The 16,913-nt window shown below is 37.7% G+C and overlaps 2 protein-coding genes across 2 annotated transcripts; one reads left to right on the top strand and one right to left on the bottom strand.

The window, feature by feature from the left end:
- Positions 1–3,012: 3,012 nt before the first annotated feature.
- On the top strand, positions 3,013–5,833 carry LOC125224046 (uncharacterized). Its single transcript, XM_048127389.2, has 4 exons — positions 3,013–3,419; positions 3,493–3,889; positions 4,437–4,564; positions 5,182–5,833. Exons 1-4 carry the CDS (start codon positions 3,315–3,317, stop codon positions 5,626–5,628), a joined length of 1,077 nt encoding a protein of 358 aa, XP_047983346.1. The 5' UTR covers positions 3,013–3,314; the 3' UTR covers positions 5,629–5,833.
- A 1,970-nt stretch (positions 5,834–7,803) lies between these two features.
- On the bottom strand, positions 7,804–11,258 carry LOC125224246 (leucine-rich repeat receptor-like protein kinase PXC2). The gene is made up of 2 exons (XM_048127611.2): positions 9,526–11,258; positions 7,804–9,454 (listed from the first exon to the last, which is right to left on the bottom strand). The coding sequence occupies exons 1-2, from the start codon at positions 10,992–10,994 to the stop codon at positions 8,008–8,010; spliced, it is 2,916 nt and encodes a 971-aa protein (XP_047983568.1). The 5' UTR covers positions 10,995–11,258; the 3' UTR covers positions 7,804–8,007.
- Positions 11,259–16,913: the final 5,655 nt, after the last annotated feature.

Raw genomic sequence — 16,913 nt, 5'->3', positions numbered from 1 at the left:
CCGAAGAAAATCATCCCAACTCTCCCCGGCATGATTATATTTCTAGGATGTCATCCAATCTGACGCAGGTTGATCGAACAAGTATTTAGTAAGGTATAGCCAATCAGATAGTGGCGTGTAGCCGTGGTTGTAGTACATCTGTATATTACGAATCCACTCGAGGACATTCTCTCCGTCGAAACGAGGGGGATCAAAATGAGGGCGAGTGAAGGCTATGGGCACCACGCCTATCGGTGGTTGTGTAAGCGACGGATGAAATTCCCACCCGCGTGTATCCGAGTGACAAGCAGGTGGATCGGCGGTTCGATCATTGATTCGGTGCTCGCGCCAAAGCTCATGTAATCGTTATGTAAAATTGGATCAAATCGATATTTGACCGCTATCAGAAAATCTTCCCAGCTTTTTACCGTGTTGTTGTCCTTCCAATATGTCGCCCAATCATATGCCGGTGGGTCAAATAACAACGTGACAAGATAGAGGCGATCAGATTCCGGAGTATAACTGTGATTGAAGTGTCTCTGGATCTTGATAATCCAATTAGAAGCATCTCCACCCGTGAAACGTGGCGGCTCCATGCGGATACAAGGAATTGACCTCGGGGTGGTGATCGCTGGGGTGACAGTCTGCGACGGTGGTGGTTTCCACACATGGTCTGCTGCAGGCATCTCCGTAACCGGGTCCGGCGGTTCTTTATGTTTGCCCGCTGTCATATGTCTGTCAAAAGCCAAGGTTTTTGGCTTCTGAATCATTGAAGCAGAATCAATGAACTTTGGTGGGGGTGAGAGTTTGGAAAGCATCGTTACGGCGGATTGAGGGAGAAGAGTAGTCAATGGAAGCACCAATTGATAGGATTTGAATCCTATCGAAGTGATTAGAGCACACGAAATTGTGAAGAAAATGATAAAGAAACCTAGTTGCGTCAACTAGCGTTTTGAAACTTGGGTTTCAAGAAAAGATTTTTATTTCTTTGTTCTTGAATGATTTTTTGACTCTCTAATAGACTCTTTATTTATAGAGTCCGGACCCTGCTTGATACGACTCTACGATTCGGGAAAGAATCAAGAAGAAAACCCAAAAAGATTTATATAAATCCTATGCTAAAATACGGTAGATATCTTGCTTGAGGAGCAAGGTTTGTGTTCCAAAAATACTATAGCTAGACAAGGAAATAAATAATAAGCTAACAATAAAAGATGTAGGGCGACGGCTTAGTTGGTCATTTGGGCTTGGGGCTCGAGGTCCCTATCACTTTTCTACTTGGATAGTTTTTGAATATGAGAATTTACACAATTATGACTTCGTTACAAATTTAAAACTCTCTTCATCAATGAAAATTAGTCTTATTTTGCTAATTAAGATATCCATAAAAAAAAGTCTCATTTATAAAAATAGAAGGTTTCTCTCTCATACTTAACCACTTTTTCTCATTTCCTCTCTTAGAGCATCTGTAATGGTGCGAAGATCGTCCGGACAAGGCCTCTCACTCGTCCTCGTCCGCGATCGTCTGACCAATGTAGGTCGACAGACGATCCTTCGGATGAGCGAAACGACCAAAATTTTGGTCGCGGACGAAGGGGCGACCGAAATCATTTAGAAAATTAAAAAAATTGATTTTTAATTTAAAAAATCATTTAGAAAATTAAACAAAAAAAACTATAATTTCACAATGATCCATACTAAAAAATGGATCCGTGAATAAGTGAAAGATTATATCTTGTACTCCGTAGAATATATTCTTTTACACTAGATGAGCAAGTTTTGCATTGCTTGAGTAGTAAACCTTTTATAGATAGGTTTTAAACTCTGACTTTCATTGTGACCTCGATGTGGGATAAAAGGTAGTTTTATAAATAGGTTTTTAACTCCAAGTTTCTTTGTGATTTTGATGTGGGATAATTAGTTTTACACTTAAAAGAGAGTTTTTGTTGCTTTATGTGAAACTTTGGTTGATTTCAATACAAAATCTATGTTTAGCCTAGTGGTAAATATGTCTTGAAAAATCGTAGAGGTTGGGTTCAAGCCCCAAACTCAACATTTTGTTTTTAATTTTGACATTTATTATATTTTTCTCATTTTATTCGATTCTACTTTTGTTAATACTTTTTTTCTATAAACATGTTTATATTTTATGGTAATGTAAATTTAATTTAAGTAATGTAAGTATTTTTTTAATTAATGTAAGTGTTTTATTTAAATTTGTTGTTTTTATAGTATACTCCCTCTGTCCGCAAATAAGAGTCCTGTTTTTCTATTTTAGTCCGTCCGTGTATAAGAGTCTCAGTTCACTTTTAACATAAATGGTAATAAGACCATGTTTATCAGCAAACACCAACCCAACCCAACCATTCACTTATTTAATTAATTTATATCTCTTCCACATCATCTTCCACATCACAATATTCATCCAACCAAACCATACATATTTTGAAGGTTTATCAATGACCAGCCAACCACACCATTATATATTTATTTTTATATTATTTTATAAAAATAATATTATTATATGAAATATTATTTTATAAAAATTAAGTAATGTACGTGTTTTATTTATTTCTATTTAATTTTATTATTTATAATATGTGAAAATAAAAATAAAAAACAATAACATTAAAAATTAAATGAAAAATGAGTTTAATTGATAGGGCGGATATTAGGGCGAAACCACTGCAGAAGGAAGGGCCGAACTAAAAAATGCTGATGGGGCAACCATTAAGGTGGACTAGTATGGCGACCATTATGGATGCTCTTATTAGACTAATTTTTTATTAAAATATATACTGTCTACAAATGAAAACTGAGACTATTTTTTGTGAACGAGAGAAGGGGGGGACTGAGGGAGTAACAGAAACAAAATAACGTTTCGATTGATTCAGAAGCCCAACAAATGTTCCTTTAGACCTTGAAATTGATTGGGCTATACAAGTATAAAGCCCAATTTTGCAAATAACACGTGTCAGATATTGATTGGAGCAGCTCGTAGAAGAACAAATATTGACAACGAACTACTTGCTGATTAACATTGGCGCGATCTCGTTTTCTGTTCACGTTTTAGATCCATCGATTCGCAAACCCTAAATTCATTCGATCATCAATTTGCTTTAATCCCCTAATTTCCAGCTTAAATTTTTTAAAATTCCTCCTTTTGGATTCATTGTATATCCTAATTCGTTTCTTAGAAACAACTCTGCGTGAATCCGAAGCCTATTTGGAAGGGATAGCTAAGTTTGAAGATTCCGCTGGAAAATGAGTTTTTTGGCTTCGTTTCGATTGGAATGATCGGAACAAGCTAGAAAATTTGCTGGAAGTATTGTCGAATGGATAAAAATCGGTCTATCGCAATCGTCTTGGTATTCCTATTTTTGTCTACCACTTGCAAATTGATCGCTAGTGACGGGAATAATGCTCCTGCGGATTCTCAGGTAAGCTTCTTCTCCGCGCGCTTCTGTATATTGCGAAAATCATAGATTTTTATGAGTGGTTTTTTTGGTTTAGGTTTCACCAATTGCAAGCCCAGTTAATGATTCGAATACGAATATGAATCCGAATACGAGCTCGATAAATACAGAAAATCCTCAATTAGACAAGCCGAAAGAATCCGAAAAGCCTGAATTAGAGAAGCCAGAGGAATCTCAGGCGGGCAATCAGACTAATAGTGATTCGACATTACCAGTTCATCCGGAGGAATGGAAGAAACCTGACAATGGCACTAAAAGTTTAGGTGCTCCTAGCCCGCCAGAGGGTGAGAAGAAGGGCAATGAAGTTGTTGGAGGCAATGAGAAGGCCAATGTGACCATGCCGAAGCCAGATGACAACGTCAGCTGCGATGGATCTGTCAGCAGTTGCAGGGAGCAAACAATGCTTGCCTGCATTAAAATGTCGAAAGATGGCGGTACTTGTTCTCCTATTACGTGTTAATGTTGGTAGTATCTAATTCTTTTGTTTGAATGCTAGATGATGGTTTTTGTTCACAAAGAAAATGTCTAAGATTATATGAAGATATTAGTTATTCCAGTGGTAGTAGCAGAATCTTGGATGTAGGAACCTTTTCCCCCTAGTAGGGCTAAACTTGGCCATCCAAGTCATGAAGGATTGTGCAACGCTCGTTAAGGAAGTTCATGGCCATGCTAGAGCATCTCGATTCTCATCATACAGCATTTAGTGGCTATCATTGACATTGTTATTAGATATTGCTGATGCACTTCAGTCTCTTAGTATAGGACTCTGAAAAGAACGAAAATAATTCACAATATATGTTTGATAGACAAGGAGAAAGAATACTGGCTTGCTCCTTCGACTTGTAACTCTTTGCTAGAGATCCTAAAATATTTGGTTCTCACTTGTGCGGTTAGGAAAACTGATGGTTTTCATTTCCTTTTTTGGGTCAATTGCTTTACTTATCCGAGCTGCAAAGAAATAACTACACTTCATTTTGGCAGGGATAGATAGTGTGTTTCTTGTAGCGACGAATGAAGGAGAAAATACTTTGAAAGTCAACATCAAATTACCTAATTCAGTTGAATATTTTGTGTCAGATGTCGAAGTACCCAAACATACAAGTAAAAAGGTATGGATCTTCATTGTTTGTGTGCATAGAAATATTTCAATGGGTTGTTTGTCTCACTTGTAACATATGAATTATATGATGTTTGGAATATTCTATTAGGCTGTTTGTTATGCGAGGTCTACAAATAAGAATGATGTATTTTAACTTTTCCTTCGGATTTTAAAATGGATTTTGTCAAAATTAATATTTGTATGATGATTAAGGAAACTATAAGTTGTATACAGCAAATGACCATTTTAAAAAAAATTAATAAAAATATTTGGAAGTTATTTCCTTATAGTTATATGTGATCGCGATATACATTATAGCCTGATGCTAGTCCATTGCAATACTTGTATATAAATTGAAAACTGAAGACAATAAGTATTATGATTTCTCTATGTGTGATGCTGGAATGGTAAGTGGGAAGTTAGTTTCATTCTCAAGTACTAATACAAGGCAGTTCTGTAGCTCATAGGATCGTAGACAAATAGGATTCATGTTTAAAAAAAATATATTTATAATTCGAAATACTCATTCATGCATAAATGTGGTTATAGAATATGGGATAATTCATATGAAAAACACGAAGTATTTATTTCGTATTTTTGCTTTATTAATGAATCCATGCTATGCAGATAAACATTTCATCTGTAGTTGGCAAGAGCAACAAACTGATAGTGAGTTCTGGAGGTGCCCCATGCAATCTTGTTTTATTGCAGTCTGCTTCCGTCGACAAGATTATGCAGCAGCTCTCTTTCTACTCTAAGCAAGTGACTCCTATATATGCCGTGTATGCTTCTTTCCTCATCACATTTCTTTTAGGAGGGACATGGGCCTGTTGCAGATTTAGGAAGAGAAACCAGCAGGATGTAGTGACTTATCAAGAGCTTGAAATGGGCCTTCCAGAATCTACTGCTAACGTGGATAGCTCCGAAGGCTGGGATCAGGATTGGGACGATGATTGGGATGAGGATGTTGAAGTGAAGTCCCCATCTGGACACCAAGTAAGAAGTGTCTCTGCCGATGGACTCACCTCTAGGTCTCCAAAGAGAGATGGATGGGAAAATGGCTGGGACGATTAGGATTACACAAAAAAAAACCCCCACAAGAGTGTAAGACATACAGATTTTGCTAAGCGCAAAATACTCCACGCAAGAGTAAGGCATACAGATTTTGCAAAGCGGGATAACAAACGACAGAGCCATTGGTAAATTATGAATCTTTTTCCTCGTTTTGCCATGATAGGAAAATGTAAGCACTGCTTTTTATATTGGATCTTTTGTGCAAGATCAGTTTTGTGCTAAAAATGGAAGCTCTTGTTTGCAAGTTAGAGCATCCGCAACATGGACCAGCCGCGCCTTTCATGTCAGGCATGTGCAGAGCGCGGTTGCGTTACATGCATCAAAATCGACGGGCTTTGCTAGAGTGCAGGCATTAATTTAATGTTTTTTTAATCTTTTTGAATATTACTCCCATAAAAATATAACCGCTTTTGTGCTTTTGGTCAGTACAATAAAAATATGCATCCTTCGTAGTTGAGTAGTTGAGCTGTTTTTCCATTTCGGGAACTTCGTTTATAGTTGATCATTTTCATTTGGTAACAAGTAGTAACCCATTTTTTTTCTTTACCCCATTCTTTCTTAACCCATTTTCGGGAACTTCCTACTTTATTCTGTACTAACTCACTTAGCACAATTTTTCTTAAATTGTGTGCCGAAAAGAAATGTCTCTACTACTACGGAACGGAGAAAGTATGATTTATTCAAATCATTTACACTAAATTCAAACTTAAAAGAAGATGCTCTATATTATTCCTTTTTTACTCACAAAATTTTAAAAAGTTTTTTTATTTTGTTTTAGTGTAAACCTAAAAAAAAAGGTATTCCTGCTATTTAAAAAAGGATTGGTTTTGGAATATTATTGAAGCTAATTATCTATCTTATTTTAAGTTTTAGTGTACTGTTTGAAATGGGTTTTTTTAATTTTATTTCTTTGTTATTTGTTAGTAGTGTGACAAATGGTTAAACTATAGAAATATTTATATTTTTTATTTTGAAAAGTAGGTGCGTGGCATATGACAAAGGAAAGGAAAGAAATGGCTGCTCTTATAGCATTTTTTTATCTTTTTTTTTTCGTTTGCTAGTAGTCTGATAAATATTCAAAATCAAATCACAAGATTATTCAATATTTTAGTTTGGAAAGTAAAGTGGAAGCGTGCAATTGTTTATATATCATCCCAACATCATCAATACAATGTATACCAATAATGAAGATTGTAGTTGATGAAAAATTATAATGTATGGTTTAGTTTTTGGTGGAGTATGGAAATATAAAGGGCATGCTTCACTTTAATAAATGAAATGATTATGCCAAATGAGCATTAACATTGAATGTGTCCCCACTTATATCACACCTTTTGACATACTAATACTCATCATGCTTATGCTTATGCTCCATCCAACTTTCCCTATTCAAATAAAAGATGTTGCATGGCACATCATTCTGTCTTATAAGCAATACACCCCTATAACCTCAATGGAACAATTTTTTAAACATTTTTCGCAAATTCCCATAACTCTCCCTTTTTTCCAATCCTTTATAGTTATTTGATTGGTGGCCCACTCTATGAGCATTGCTTTCAGGAGACAATATGAGATGCAAAGCCTGAAGCTGTGCTTGAAAATTCACTTAGATAGTAAGCAAGCAATGATCACAAGATGGTGCTGATTAATTTTGTTTGTTAATTAGAATCAACAAACATTAAGTTTGCTTAGCATCCAAGTTGTAATAATCGAACAAACCAAACTTAATTTACTGTATATGCCTTAAGTTAGACCACGTGTCAACTTGCTCGATTCATGTCTCGTTTATTACATATATTGAACACTTCATTCTTGTTTCACATCGACTTGACGATGATTATGTCTCATTTATATGTCCTTGGACGTGAATGACCCATTTCTAAAACGTAAAGGAGATAGACAAATCCTCTTCAGTTTTCACTAGATAGTTGAAATATTGTAAAATTTCAAAATTTCGATGTCAACACAACGTCAACTGTTAACCATTGATATTGTGTTGATATTTTCTGTTGATGTTATTTTGTCATCTATTTACATTTTCTAACAATCCAGATCATATATTGAAGTTTGTACGATATTAGAGTTTGCATTTGGTTACACCACAACCTAACCAAAAAGCAAATAAGTAATGAAAATGAGGTGTCATATTTTCAGACAACTTAAAGACTCTAGTGATCAAGATCAATCACAAGTATAGTATTACTATTACTAGAGAGATCACATGAACAAAAATCCAGTAATGTAAAGAATAAAGCAAAGGAGATTTCAAAACTTATGATAGATTTCATAGCAAGCCTACTTTCTTTGTATATTGAACACAAACTGGATTCCTCTTCACCTGATACCAACAAATTTTAACTTAAATCTTCCTCTTGCAGATTATGATTCCATTTCTTCCTTCTCTGAAGAAGATAGGATGAGTTCCAAAATCCTTATGACCTCTTCCATGTCGGGGCGATTTGATGGCACTTGCGAGGCACAAATCAAACCGAGCTTTATTACCGGAATCGCCTCCTCCACCGGATAGCTACCTTTCAGCCTCGTGTCAATACATTCCTCTATCCTGCCTTCGTCTAACGCTTCCCTCACCATGTCACTCAGTACCACCACATCGTCTTCCATGTACTCCACCGGTCTTTTCCCAGTCAGCACTTCCAGAGTCAAGACGCCAAATCCGTAGACATCACATTTCTCAGTGATCTTGACACTTTGACACGCAAACTCTGGGGCCATGTACCCGAGTGCACTCTGAATCTTGCTGCTCAGGATATAGCGGTCCAATGCTGGGAGCAGCCGGGCCAGGGCGAAATCCCCCACCTTCGGATCACCAGAAGTATCTATCAGAACATTGCTCGACTTCATGTTATAGTGAATGACATCCATCCGGTGCAGATGAGCCAGCCCTTTAGCAATACCAAGGATTATGTTGAATCTTTGCTGCCACACGAGGCAGCTATCGTCCCCTCTGTCGTGGAGATGTTTGTGCAAACTGCCACCCGAGACATACTCGTTAATCAGCAGCTGCAATGAAGGTGTCCAGTAATACCCTTCAAGTGTCACCAGATTCGGATGTCTGATTTTTCCTAGTGTTTTAACCTCCCTCTCAAAATCTTCTTGACATTTCACTAAACTCGTGGTGTTAAGCTTCTTGATGGCAATGGAGCGTCCCGCTCGAAGCTCTGTCTTATAGACGGCCCCAAAACCCCCGCGGCCGATCTCACACTTCTTATTGAGCAGAGATTGAGCCCCGGTAGCAAACTCAGCTTCTCCAGAGAACATGACAAGCTTCCCGTAGTTGGCTTCAGTGTCGTGGGAAGGGCTTAAATCCTCGCCCCCAGAGAATGTGAGTGCAGCAGCAGACCGTGCCATGGAGGTGCGCGCGTGCATATTGAGAATAGAGACTGTAACCACACCAAGAGCAATAAAGACAGCTGCACCAATGGCCACAAGGGAAGATATGCTGAGCACAATTCGCTTGTGGCGAAGATTTGGTGGAAGAGGGCCGTGATTTGAGACGGATGAGTTGGGGTTGAGGACCAGAGGCTTGGGATGGACAGCCGGGCACGATTGCTTGACTATGGAGCCACATAAAGATGGATTTCCAATAACAGATGACGAGGGAATGGTGTTGAAGAAGCCTCCAACTGGGAGTTCCCCCTCAAGGTGATTGAAGGAGACATTAAACGAGACAAGATGAGAAAGATTTGTCAATTCTTTCGGCAGGCTTCCTGATAAATTGTTGAATGACAAATCCAACACCTCGAGGTTTGATAGGTTTGTGACCGAACCAGGCAGAGGACCGGTGAGATTATTCTGCGACAAGACCCTATATACAAAGCAAGATCATGTCAGATCAAACAATGTCACAGTTAAACATAGTATTTTAAGACAACTCACAATGAAGTTAGAGATGAGCAATTCCCAATCTCTTTCGGAAGGGCTCCATTTAACATATTGCTGTCCAATCTCAACTGCTGCAGTGAAACAGCGCGCCCAACCTCAGGCGGGATGCTCCCAGAAAGCTGATTGTGACTCATATCAAGAACACGAGTCATGTTAAGCTCCCCGATACTTGCTGGGATCAAACCAGCTAAAGAGTTGCGCGACGCATTCAAGGACTGCAGCCTACTGAAATTCCCAATAGCTGCTGGAATCCCACCGGTTAACGCATTGGACGACAAATCTAACGCTTCAAGGCTTTCAAACGACTGCGACCAAGAAGCGGGAAAAGTGATGCTCCCACTGTATCTATTACCATTAAAAGAAGCACTCTCCAAAGCCAACACAAAAAGCCATGAAGGAAGATTGCCAGAGAAAGAATTGTGCCCAACATCAACAACTTTAAGGCTCACACATCCCCCAAATGACTCAGGCAAGCTCCCACTAAACCTATTTCTTGACATATTAACTTGCTTTAACGATTGCAGATTGCCTAAAGAACTAGGTACCCTACCAGAAAACTTATTACCAGAAATGTCCAAGAATTCCAACCTTCCCATCTCTCCAATCCAATCAGGAAACTCCCCTGTCAATGAATTCATACTCACATCAAGATACCTGCACAAACCAAGTTCCCTCATTGAAACAGGAAGACTGCCCCTAAAATAGTTACCACCAAAATCAACACTCTTAAGATTCAAACACTTGCCAAGACTCTGAGGCAGCCAACCAACAAGAAGGTTGTTTCTCAAACTAATCACTTTCAAATCAGCCACACTCTCAATCCCTCCCGGAATCTCCCCCTCCAACAAATTATCAGACAAATCAAGAAACCTTAGCGAAGTCAAAGACCATAGCCCAGGTAGCAACTGACCTGAGAGGCGATTGGAAGACAAATTGAGCCTCTGCAGATTCAAGCAAGAGGTCAAGGACTGCGGCAGTGGGCCAGATAAACTGTTCTTAGCTAGCGAAATCGACTTCAATCGCCCACATTGCTGGAAAAGCTCATCAGGAATTGATCCTGAGAGAGTGTTGTAACTCAAATCAAGAACCTCTAGAGATGGAATTTGGGCGAGAATTGGAGGAATCGTCCCTGAAAAATTGTTTCTTGACAGCTGCAAGTGCGTGAGCGACTGCAGCCGGAGCAAGCCTCTCCCAATGTGGCCGGAGAGGGAGAATCCGTCGAGGATTAGCTCGGTGACCCGGTTGGTATTCGGGTCGCATTTCACCCCGGCCCATTTGCAGGCCACGTTGTCTTCCTCGCTCCACGAAACGAGGCGCGATTGCGGGTCGGCGAGGCCCGCTTTGAAGACGATGAGGCCCAAAACGTCGTCGTTGAAAGACGTGGGGGAGAGAGATTGAGCCGAAACCAACCAAGATTGAAACAAAAACAAAAAAGCTACTAACTTTATCTCCGGCAACAGCATTTCTCAGTTGAATTTATTCAATTCAAAAAAGCATTCGCGGCAAGATTGTATTTTTTTGGGTTAGAGATATCGGGAAAACGGCGGAGGAATGTGGGAGTGGGAGAGGGAGATGTTCATCGTGTTTGGAAGAATGAAAACGAAATATAGAAGAGAAGGAGAGAGTGATGATTTGTGGTGATTAAAGGTAATGTCAGTGCGGTTGCAACTTTGCCTTGAATGCTCTTACACTTTTGCTTTTCTCAATCTATCTGTCTCATAAATTCTTCAAATTCTATGCTTTTCATTATGACTATGTATACTCTGTTCTCTTCTCTCCACGCACTCTATAATAAAGCAACCTACAATATTATTATGTCAAAACTTCAAATGTAAGATATTACTACTTCCACTAAGCAATTATTTTTCTACTATAATTCCGAATCAATTAAAAAGTTTATTTAATGCTAGTTTCACATAAGATATTTGACTAGCGTAAAAGGCATAATTTTTTTTGCAATAGTCATGCTCTTAATGTAAATTCATTTTAACTAAATAAGATTATTATTTTGTCTCCATTAAATTTATTAAAACTCTTTTCATTTACTAAAAATATAAACTTTTCAGATGACATCAGTTTCAATGTAAGAGAAAATTAATTAATGTAGTGTTAGTACTTAGTAGTGAGTGAGACCATCTTATTTGAAGTTTAATGTATGCTCAAATGGTTTTAAAAAATTAAAAATGGATTAATTTTATAAAACTGATTAAATGGTAAGAGCATCTCCACCGGCGGACGTTCCGGTCGGACGTCGCGGAAGTCCGACCGGACGTTCGCCGTTGTGAAGGAAAAGGTCGGACACGGACGTCCCGTGAGGACATCGGATATCCGCGCGACGTCCGACCGGACGTCCGCCATTGTGGCCGCAGTCAGGCGTCACGGGCGGACGTCCGAGTTAAAATTCATTTTTTAAAAAGAAAAACTCTATAAATACGGCTCGTTGAACTTCATTTCATTCACACCACTTGTGTTGACAAGTTTCTCTCTCTAAACTCTATTTTCAAGTATATCTAGAATGACTAGTAGTCGTGCGGATGGTAGTGGCGGGGGCGCTAGTGATAGTGATAGTGAGAATGAATTGGATGTCGTTGTGGAAGGGGCGATTGATCGATTGCTACGGCAGAGGCAGCAACGGCGGCAGCAGGCAGCGGTACCTTGGCCGATCCATCGGCGACATCATGTACCCCGGGACCACATTGCTGCACATATTCGGTTGTATCAGGACTACTTCGCTCCGCAACCGCATTTTGGGGATGCCTTATTCCGGCGACGTTTTAGGATGCATCGTCCGCTGTTTATGCATATTGTGGGTGCTTTAGAGAGAAGATACGAGTATTTCAGGATCAGGGAGGATGCGGCTGGCAAACCCGGACACACGCCCTTACAGAAGAGCACTGCCGCAATCAGGCAACTGGCGTACGGAGGCCCGGCCGACATGTTCGACGAGTACCTCCACATTGGCGAGTCGTCAGCCGTCGAGTGTCTGCAGAATTTTTGCGCGGGCGTTAGAGCGATATTCGAGGATCGCTATCTTCGGAGTCCGAGCCCCGAAGAATGCCAGCAGCTGATAAATATGCACGGGTCGGTGCACGGGTTCCCTGGGATGTTGGGCAGCATAGATTGTATGCATTGGGAGTGGAAGAACTGCCCCGCCGCCTGGAAGGGGATGCACACTTCCTGCTTCAAAGCCAAGCATCCCACGATGATCCTTGAAGTTGTAGCTGACTACCTGCTGTGGATATGGCATGCTTATTTTGAAGTCGCCGGGTCGAACAACGACATCAACGTCCTCCAGTCGTCGCCCCTGTTCAACGATCAGTACAATGGCGTTGGTCCCGCCATCAGTTTCGTCGCCAACGGCAACCAGCACAATATGGGATACTATTTGGCGGATGAGATATACCCAAACTGGCCCGTCTTTGTGAAGACGATCAAGCATCCGATCGGACAAAAGAAGTCCTACTTTGCGAGCCGTCAGGAGGCAGCATGCAAGGATGTTGAGCAGGCATTTGGTGTGCGCCAGAGTCGATGGGCGATGGTGAAGGGTCCTTCACGGATGTGGTATATTTCCAACATCGGCGGCGTCATGTACGCATGTATCATTTTGCACAACATGATTGTCGAAAGTGAAGGTGACGAACTGACTCAGTGGACCAACGAAGATGATACGGGTGTCGGTCCAAGCCACGGCGTGGCCAGCGCGAATGTGAACATGGGGGTACCTCATGGAGAGGTTGAGCGGTTGCGCGCATTTGCCGACATGCGGCAAAGAGATGCCCATATTCGACTTCAGGAGGATATCATCGAAGAGGTTTGGATGCGGAGGGATGGACGTTGATGTGGTTAATTTTTTTTATTGACTATGTAATTTTTTTTTCCGAATAATGTATGTTTTTTTTAATGAAATATTCGCATTTCCCCGTTCGTATTCGTGTCGAAATTTTAATTCCGTAAATTGAATAATTGTGAATTTAATTTTATTGCGGGAAGTTCTAGTGGGAATTCCTAGTGCAGGGGAAGTCCTAGTGATGTGGCAGTGGGATGAGAATCCTAGTGATGACGTGGCAGGAAGTTTTTGTGTGAATTGCTAGTGGAAAATCCGCCACCGGAGATGCTCTAAACTAAATGGTAAAGAAAATTATTTTTAGAGACGGGGGAAGTGTATTTTGAAAAATGATACTATCAAAATTCTTAATTTAAATATAAGTATATAACTAAGATGTAATTAGATTCCTGATAAAAATACATTTATTTGATATATTTTGTACGAAAAATATTTAAAATCGAAAAACTTATTCAAAAATATATGTTAACGTTTCATCCCTGCCATCTTATTTACATGGTCAAACTAAATGCATCAACAAGACAATTCAATTACTATGTTTGTTTCCTTTCGTCTCATTTTTCAGACTTTTTGAAGCATTACCATTATGCCTATGTGGGTAAACGAGACTTGAATTTGAAGTTTGCTCACCTTTTTCCACAATTATTCAATGTGTAATTATGCATATAACGTGATATATAATTCTACTACAAACACACCCATCAAACTATACCTTTATTTTTAAAAAAACTTCTAAACTAATCCAACACCACGTTGGGAATTTAAATTTTGAGATCTGATCTAAAGTATTAATTGGCCTTGGTCCTTGTTGACTAAGTTGGAAAATAAACAAATAATTCATACTATAACCTTATTTTAGTTAAGCAAAAAATCCTTGTTAGATAATGCCAATTAATGTTTGGCACGATAAGATCGTTAATTTATAAGATTACGTAATCCAAGATTATAGTGGAAATTCGTTGAATAAAGTTAGCACATGCAAATGGAATTAAATTGGCGTTACGTGGTAGTAAAATCTGAGTAAAGAGTAAATCCAAAGATATGTGTTTGTTGATATCGAAAAGCCCAATAGAAATCGGGTCAAATCCAAAATTTTACTCTGCTCTATAAATAATAGTTTGAAGAAAAAGGGCTCATTTTTAGTTTTTAGAGACACAAAATGACAATTTTTTCATTGACTGCTTTTGAGACTCTCCATTAATACCTAAACTTAAATACTTACTACATACACTAAGCTAATACTCCGCTAAATTATGTAAGGAAAGCCGCTTATTTTAAACAGTGTTAATTTTTCACAAGCACTGTTGGAATTAAAATTTTGAGTTTTTTTAGAAGATCAACAACGTGATGACTCGAACCCCGATCTATAGATTAGAGGTGAAGCGTCTTATCAATTGACTGTACTTTCTTGCCGAATTAAAAATTTTAGTTGGTTACAGTGCTAATCACTTGAATTTGGAATCCACTATTTTTTTTTTCACAAGTTTAACTATTCTTTATTATATACAATTCACTTTAATTAGGAATTTTTTAATAAAAATAAACTAAAAATTGATCTCCATGCTATCTAAAAATAGTATGTATATTTTGTTTTTTTTTTGGGTTGTAGAGTAAGATTAAGTTTTGCATATCAAAATCCTAGATTCTATATATATTATTATCTCATATTTAAGGAATAATATTTTAGGCTTCAAATTTTCTCATATATTGTCTAACTTGTAGAGACTAGAGAGGAAAGAGGAAGGGAGTAGTAGAATTCTGTTTTATTTATATTTATAGTTAGGTCATATATAATTTTTGAGCTTTAAAACCTTTGACAGTATTACTATTTATGTTTTTTATGAGTACTATTCATATTTTTTTCGCTCTAAAAATTGAATACCACACCATTCACCTATTTTTTTTAATTCTTTCTTGTTGTATTTTATAATTAAACTAATGTATAAATAAAAAAAATAACTAAAATTCATTAAAACAATGAAGTTTTTATAACTGAAATAAAAAAAAGCACAATTAAAATTTTAAACCTTAGAATAAAGAATTAAAATTTGTGACTAGATGTATAGCAAAGAAATAAGAATTTGGATAAGTTTGCCTTGACTTTATTTCAATTCATTTGGTGAAGTAAAATAAAAATGAAATGGTATAGAGGAGGAGACATTTAGGTGCAATGTTCTGGTTGAATGAGTGTGCAATTCGTGGCCTCTTTTGATTGACATTTGACTTGAGGCTTGAATTAAAAGTTGAAATTTGGTGTGTATTGCATGGGATTTCGCAAATAGAAATTGAGTGCCGTGAATGGTGCGTTGTCCTCATATAGAAAATTGAGCTTCTGCAGAATTAATATATAAATGCAACCTTCATTTAATTTTGATAGTATGATACATTGATACCGTAGTTTACTTTCTATATTTTGCGTGTCCATAATTGGTCCACTTCCTATTGGGCTTTTACATTTGTAACACAAGTAAAAGGTTCCAGGAACCGTTATCAATTGGGCTTTTAAAACAATATAAATATTGTAGGTTGGCCAGATAATACGAAGCCCAATATTGCGGCCCGCCTGAGTTGTACTTTTATTGATTGGGAGGGAGGTTTTGAATTTATGCCTTGCTTTGCAGCATACATTATTAACATCTTACTTATGACTTTTGCTTGTCCATTTTCACTTTTAGCATGCTTCTTTCATAAAGATACATTCCTTGTCTATACCATTTTTTTAGGACTGTCAATATCCTATATCCTATATCCTATATCCTAATCCTAAAAATTTGGGTATTTGGATACTCAAAACCCAATTTTTTAGATTTTGGGTCGGAATCGGGTAGTGAGATTTTTGAATTATAGGGTATCATGCTACCTAGTACCCAACCGAGTATACCCGAATCATTCAATTTTTTTTTAAAACTAAAAAATTATGTATTTATTTTGTTTTTTAAAAATTTAAGCAATTAAATATAATATCTTTATCGTCTTTTTAGAATCAAAGTGCTGACAATTATTCAACAACACTATATTTATTCAACAAAGTGATAAATTCATTATAGATTTATGATCAAAGTGCTGAAAATTAAATTGTTCATAATTTTATTTGTCAATTGTGGCAATGCTCGGTATATCAAAGTGGCAATGGCGCATTGCTCGATTAATATATATAGCTACAAGTTTAAAAATACTACTATAAATTCTGGTCAATTTTAAGTAAATAGATTGTTTTATTTAAATTTATTTTAATATGTTTTAGCGAATTTTGAATTTCTAAAAGTTTGAAGTTATTTTCTCTTATATTTTAATCACTTCAAGAAGTTTGAAGTTTGTAGTTATTTTCTCTTAAATACTAGTACTTCAAGTTTGTATTAAATTCGAACTACAAGTTTGTATTTCTAAAAGTTTATAGTTAATATTTTTAAAAAAATTAAAATCAAAATTGGAGCTGGTACCCGAATTTTCAGGATTTGATACCGAGTCGAGTAATTGGATACCCGAAATCAAATTCGGATCAGGTATTAGTTTTTGGGAAATTCGGGATCGGGTATCC

The sequence above is a fragment of the Salvia hispanica genome, chromosome 1 (genome assembly GCF_029641045.1).
Source record: "Salvia hispanica isolate PSC_SH4W2 chromosome 1, Shi_PSC_v1, whole genome shotgun sequence".
Taxonomy (NCBI): Eukaryota; Viridiplantae; Streptophyta; class Magnoliopsida; order Lamiales; family Lamiaceae; genus Salvia; species Salvia hispanica.
Note: the sequence above shows the minus strand (reverse complement) of the source record. Positions and strands in the feature narration are given on the sequence as shown.

Bases quoted from the DNA above. Each gene is read 5' to 3' on its own strand.
- LOC125224046 (XM_048127389.2), top strand. From the start codon at position 3,315: ATGGATAAAAATCGGTCTATCGCAATCGTCTTGGTATTCCTATTTTTG. The intron at 3,420-3,492 runs GTAAGCTTCTTC...TTTTTGGTTTAG, and splicing joins ATGCTCCTGCGGATTCTCAG to GTTTCACCAATTGCAAGCCC. The intron at 3,890-4,436 runs GTACTTGTTCTC...TCATTTTGGCAG, and splicing joins TAAAATGTCGAAAGATGGCG to GGATAGATAGTGTGTTTCTT.
- LOC125224246 (XM_048127611.2), bottom strand. From the start codon at position 10,994: ATGCTGTTGCCGGAGATAAAGTTAGTAGCTTTTTTGTTTTTGTTTCAA. The intron at 9,455-9,525 runs GTGAGTTGTCTT...CTTTGTATATAG, and splicing joins TGCTCATCTCTAACTTCATT to GGTCTTGTCGCAGAATAATC.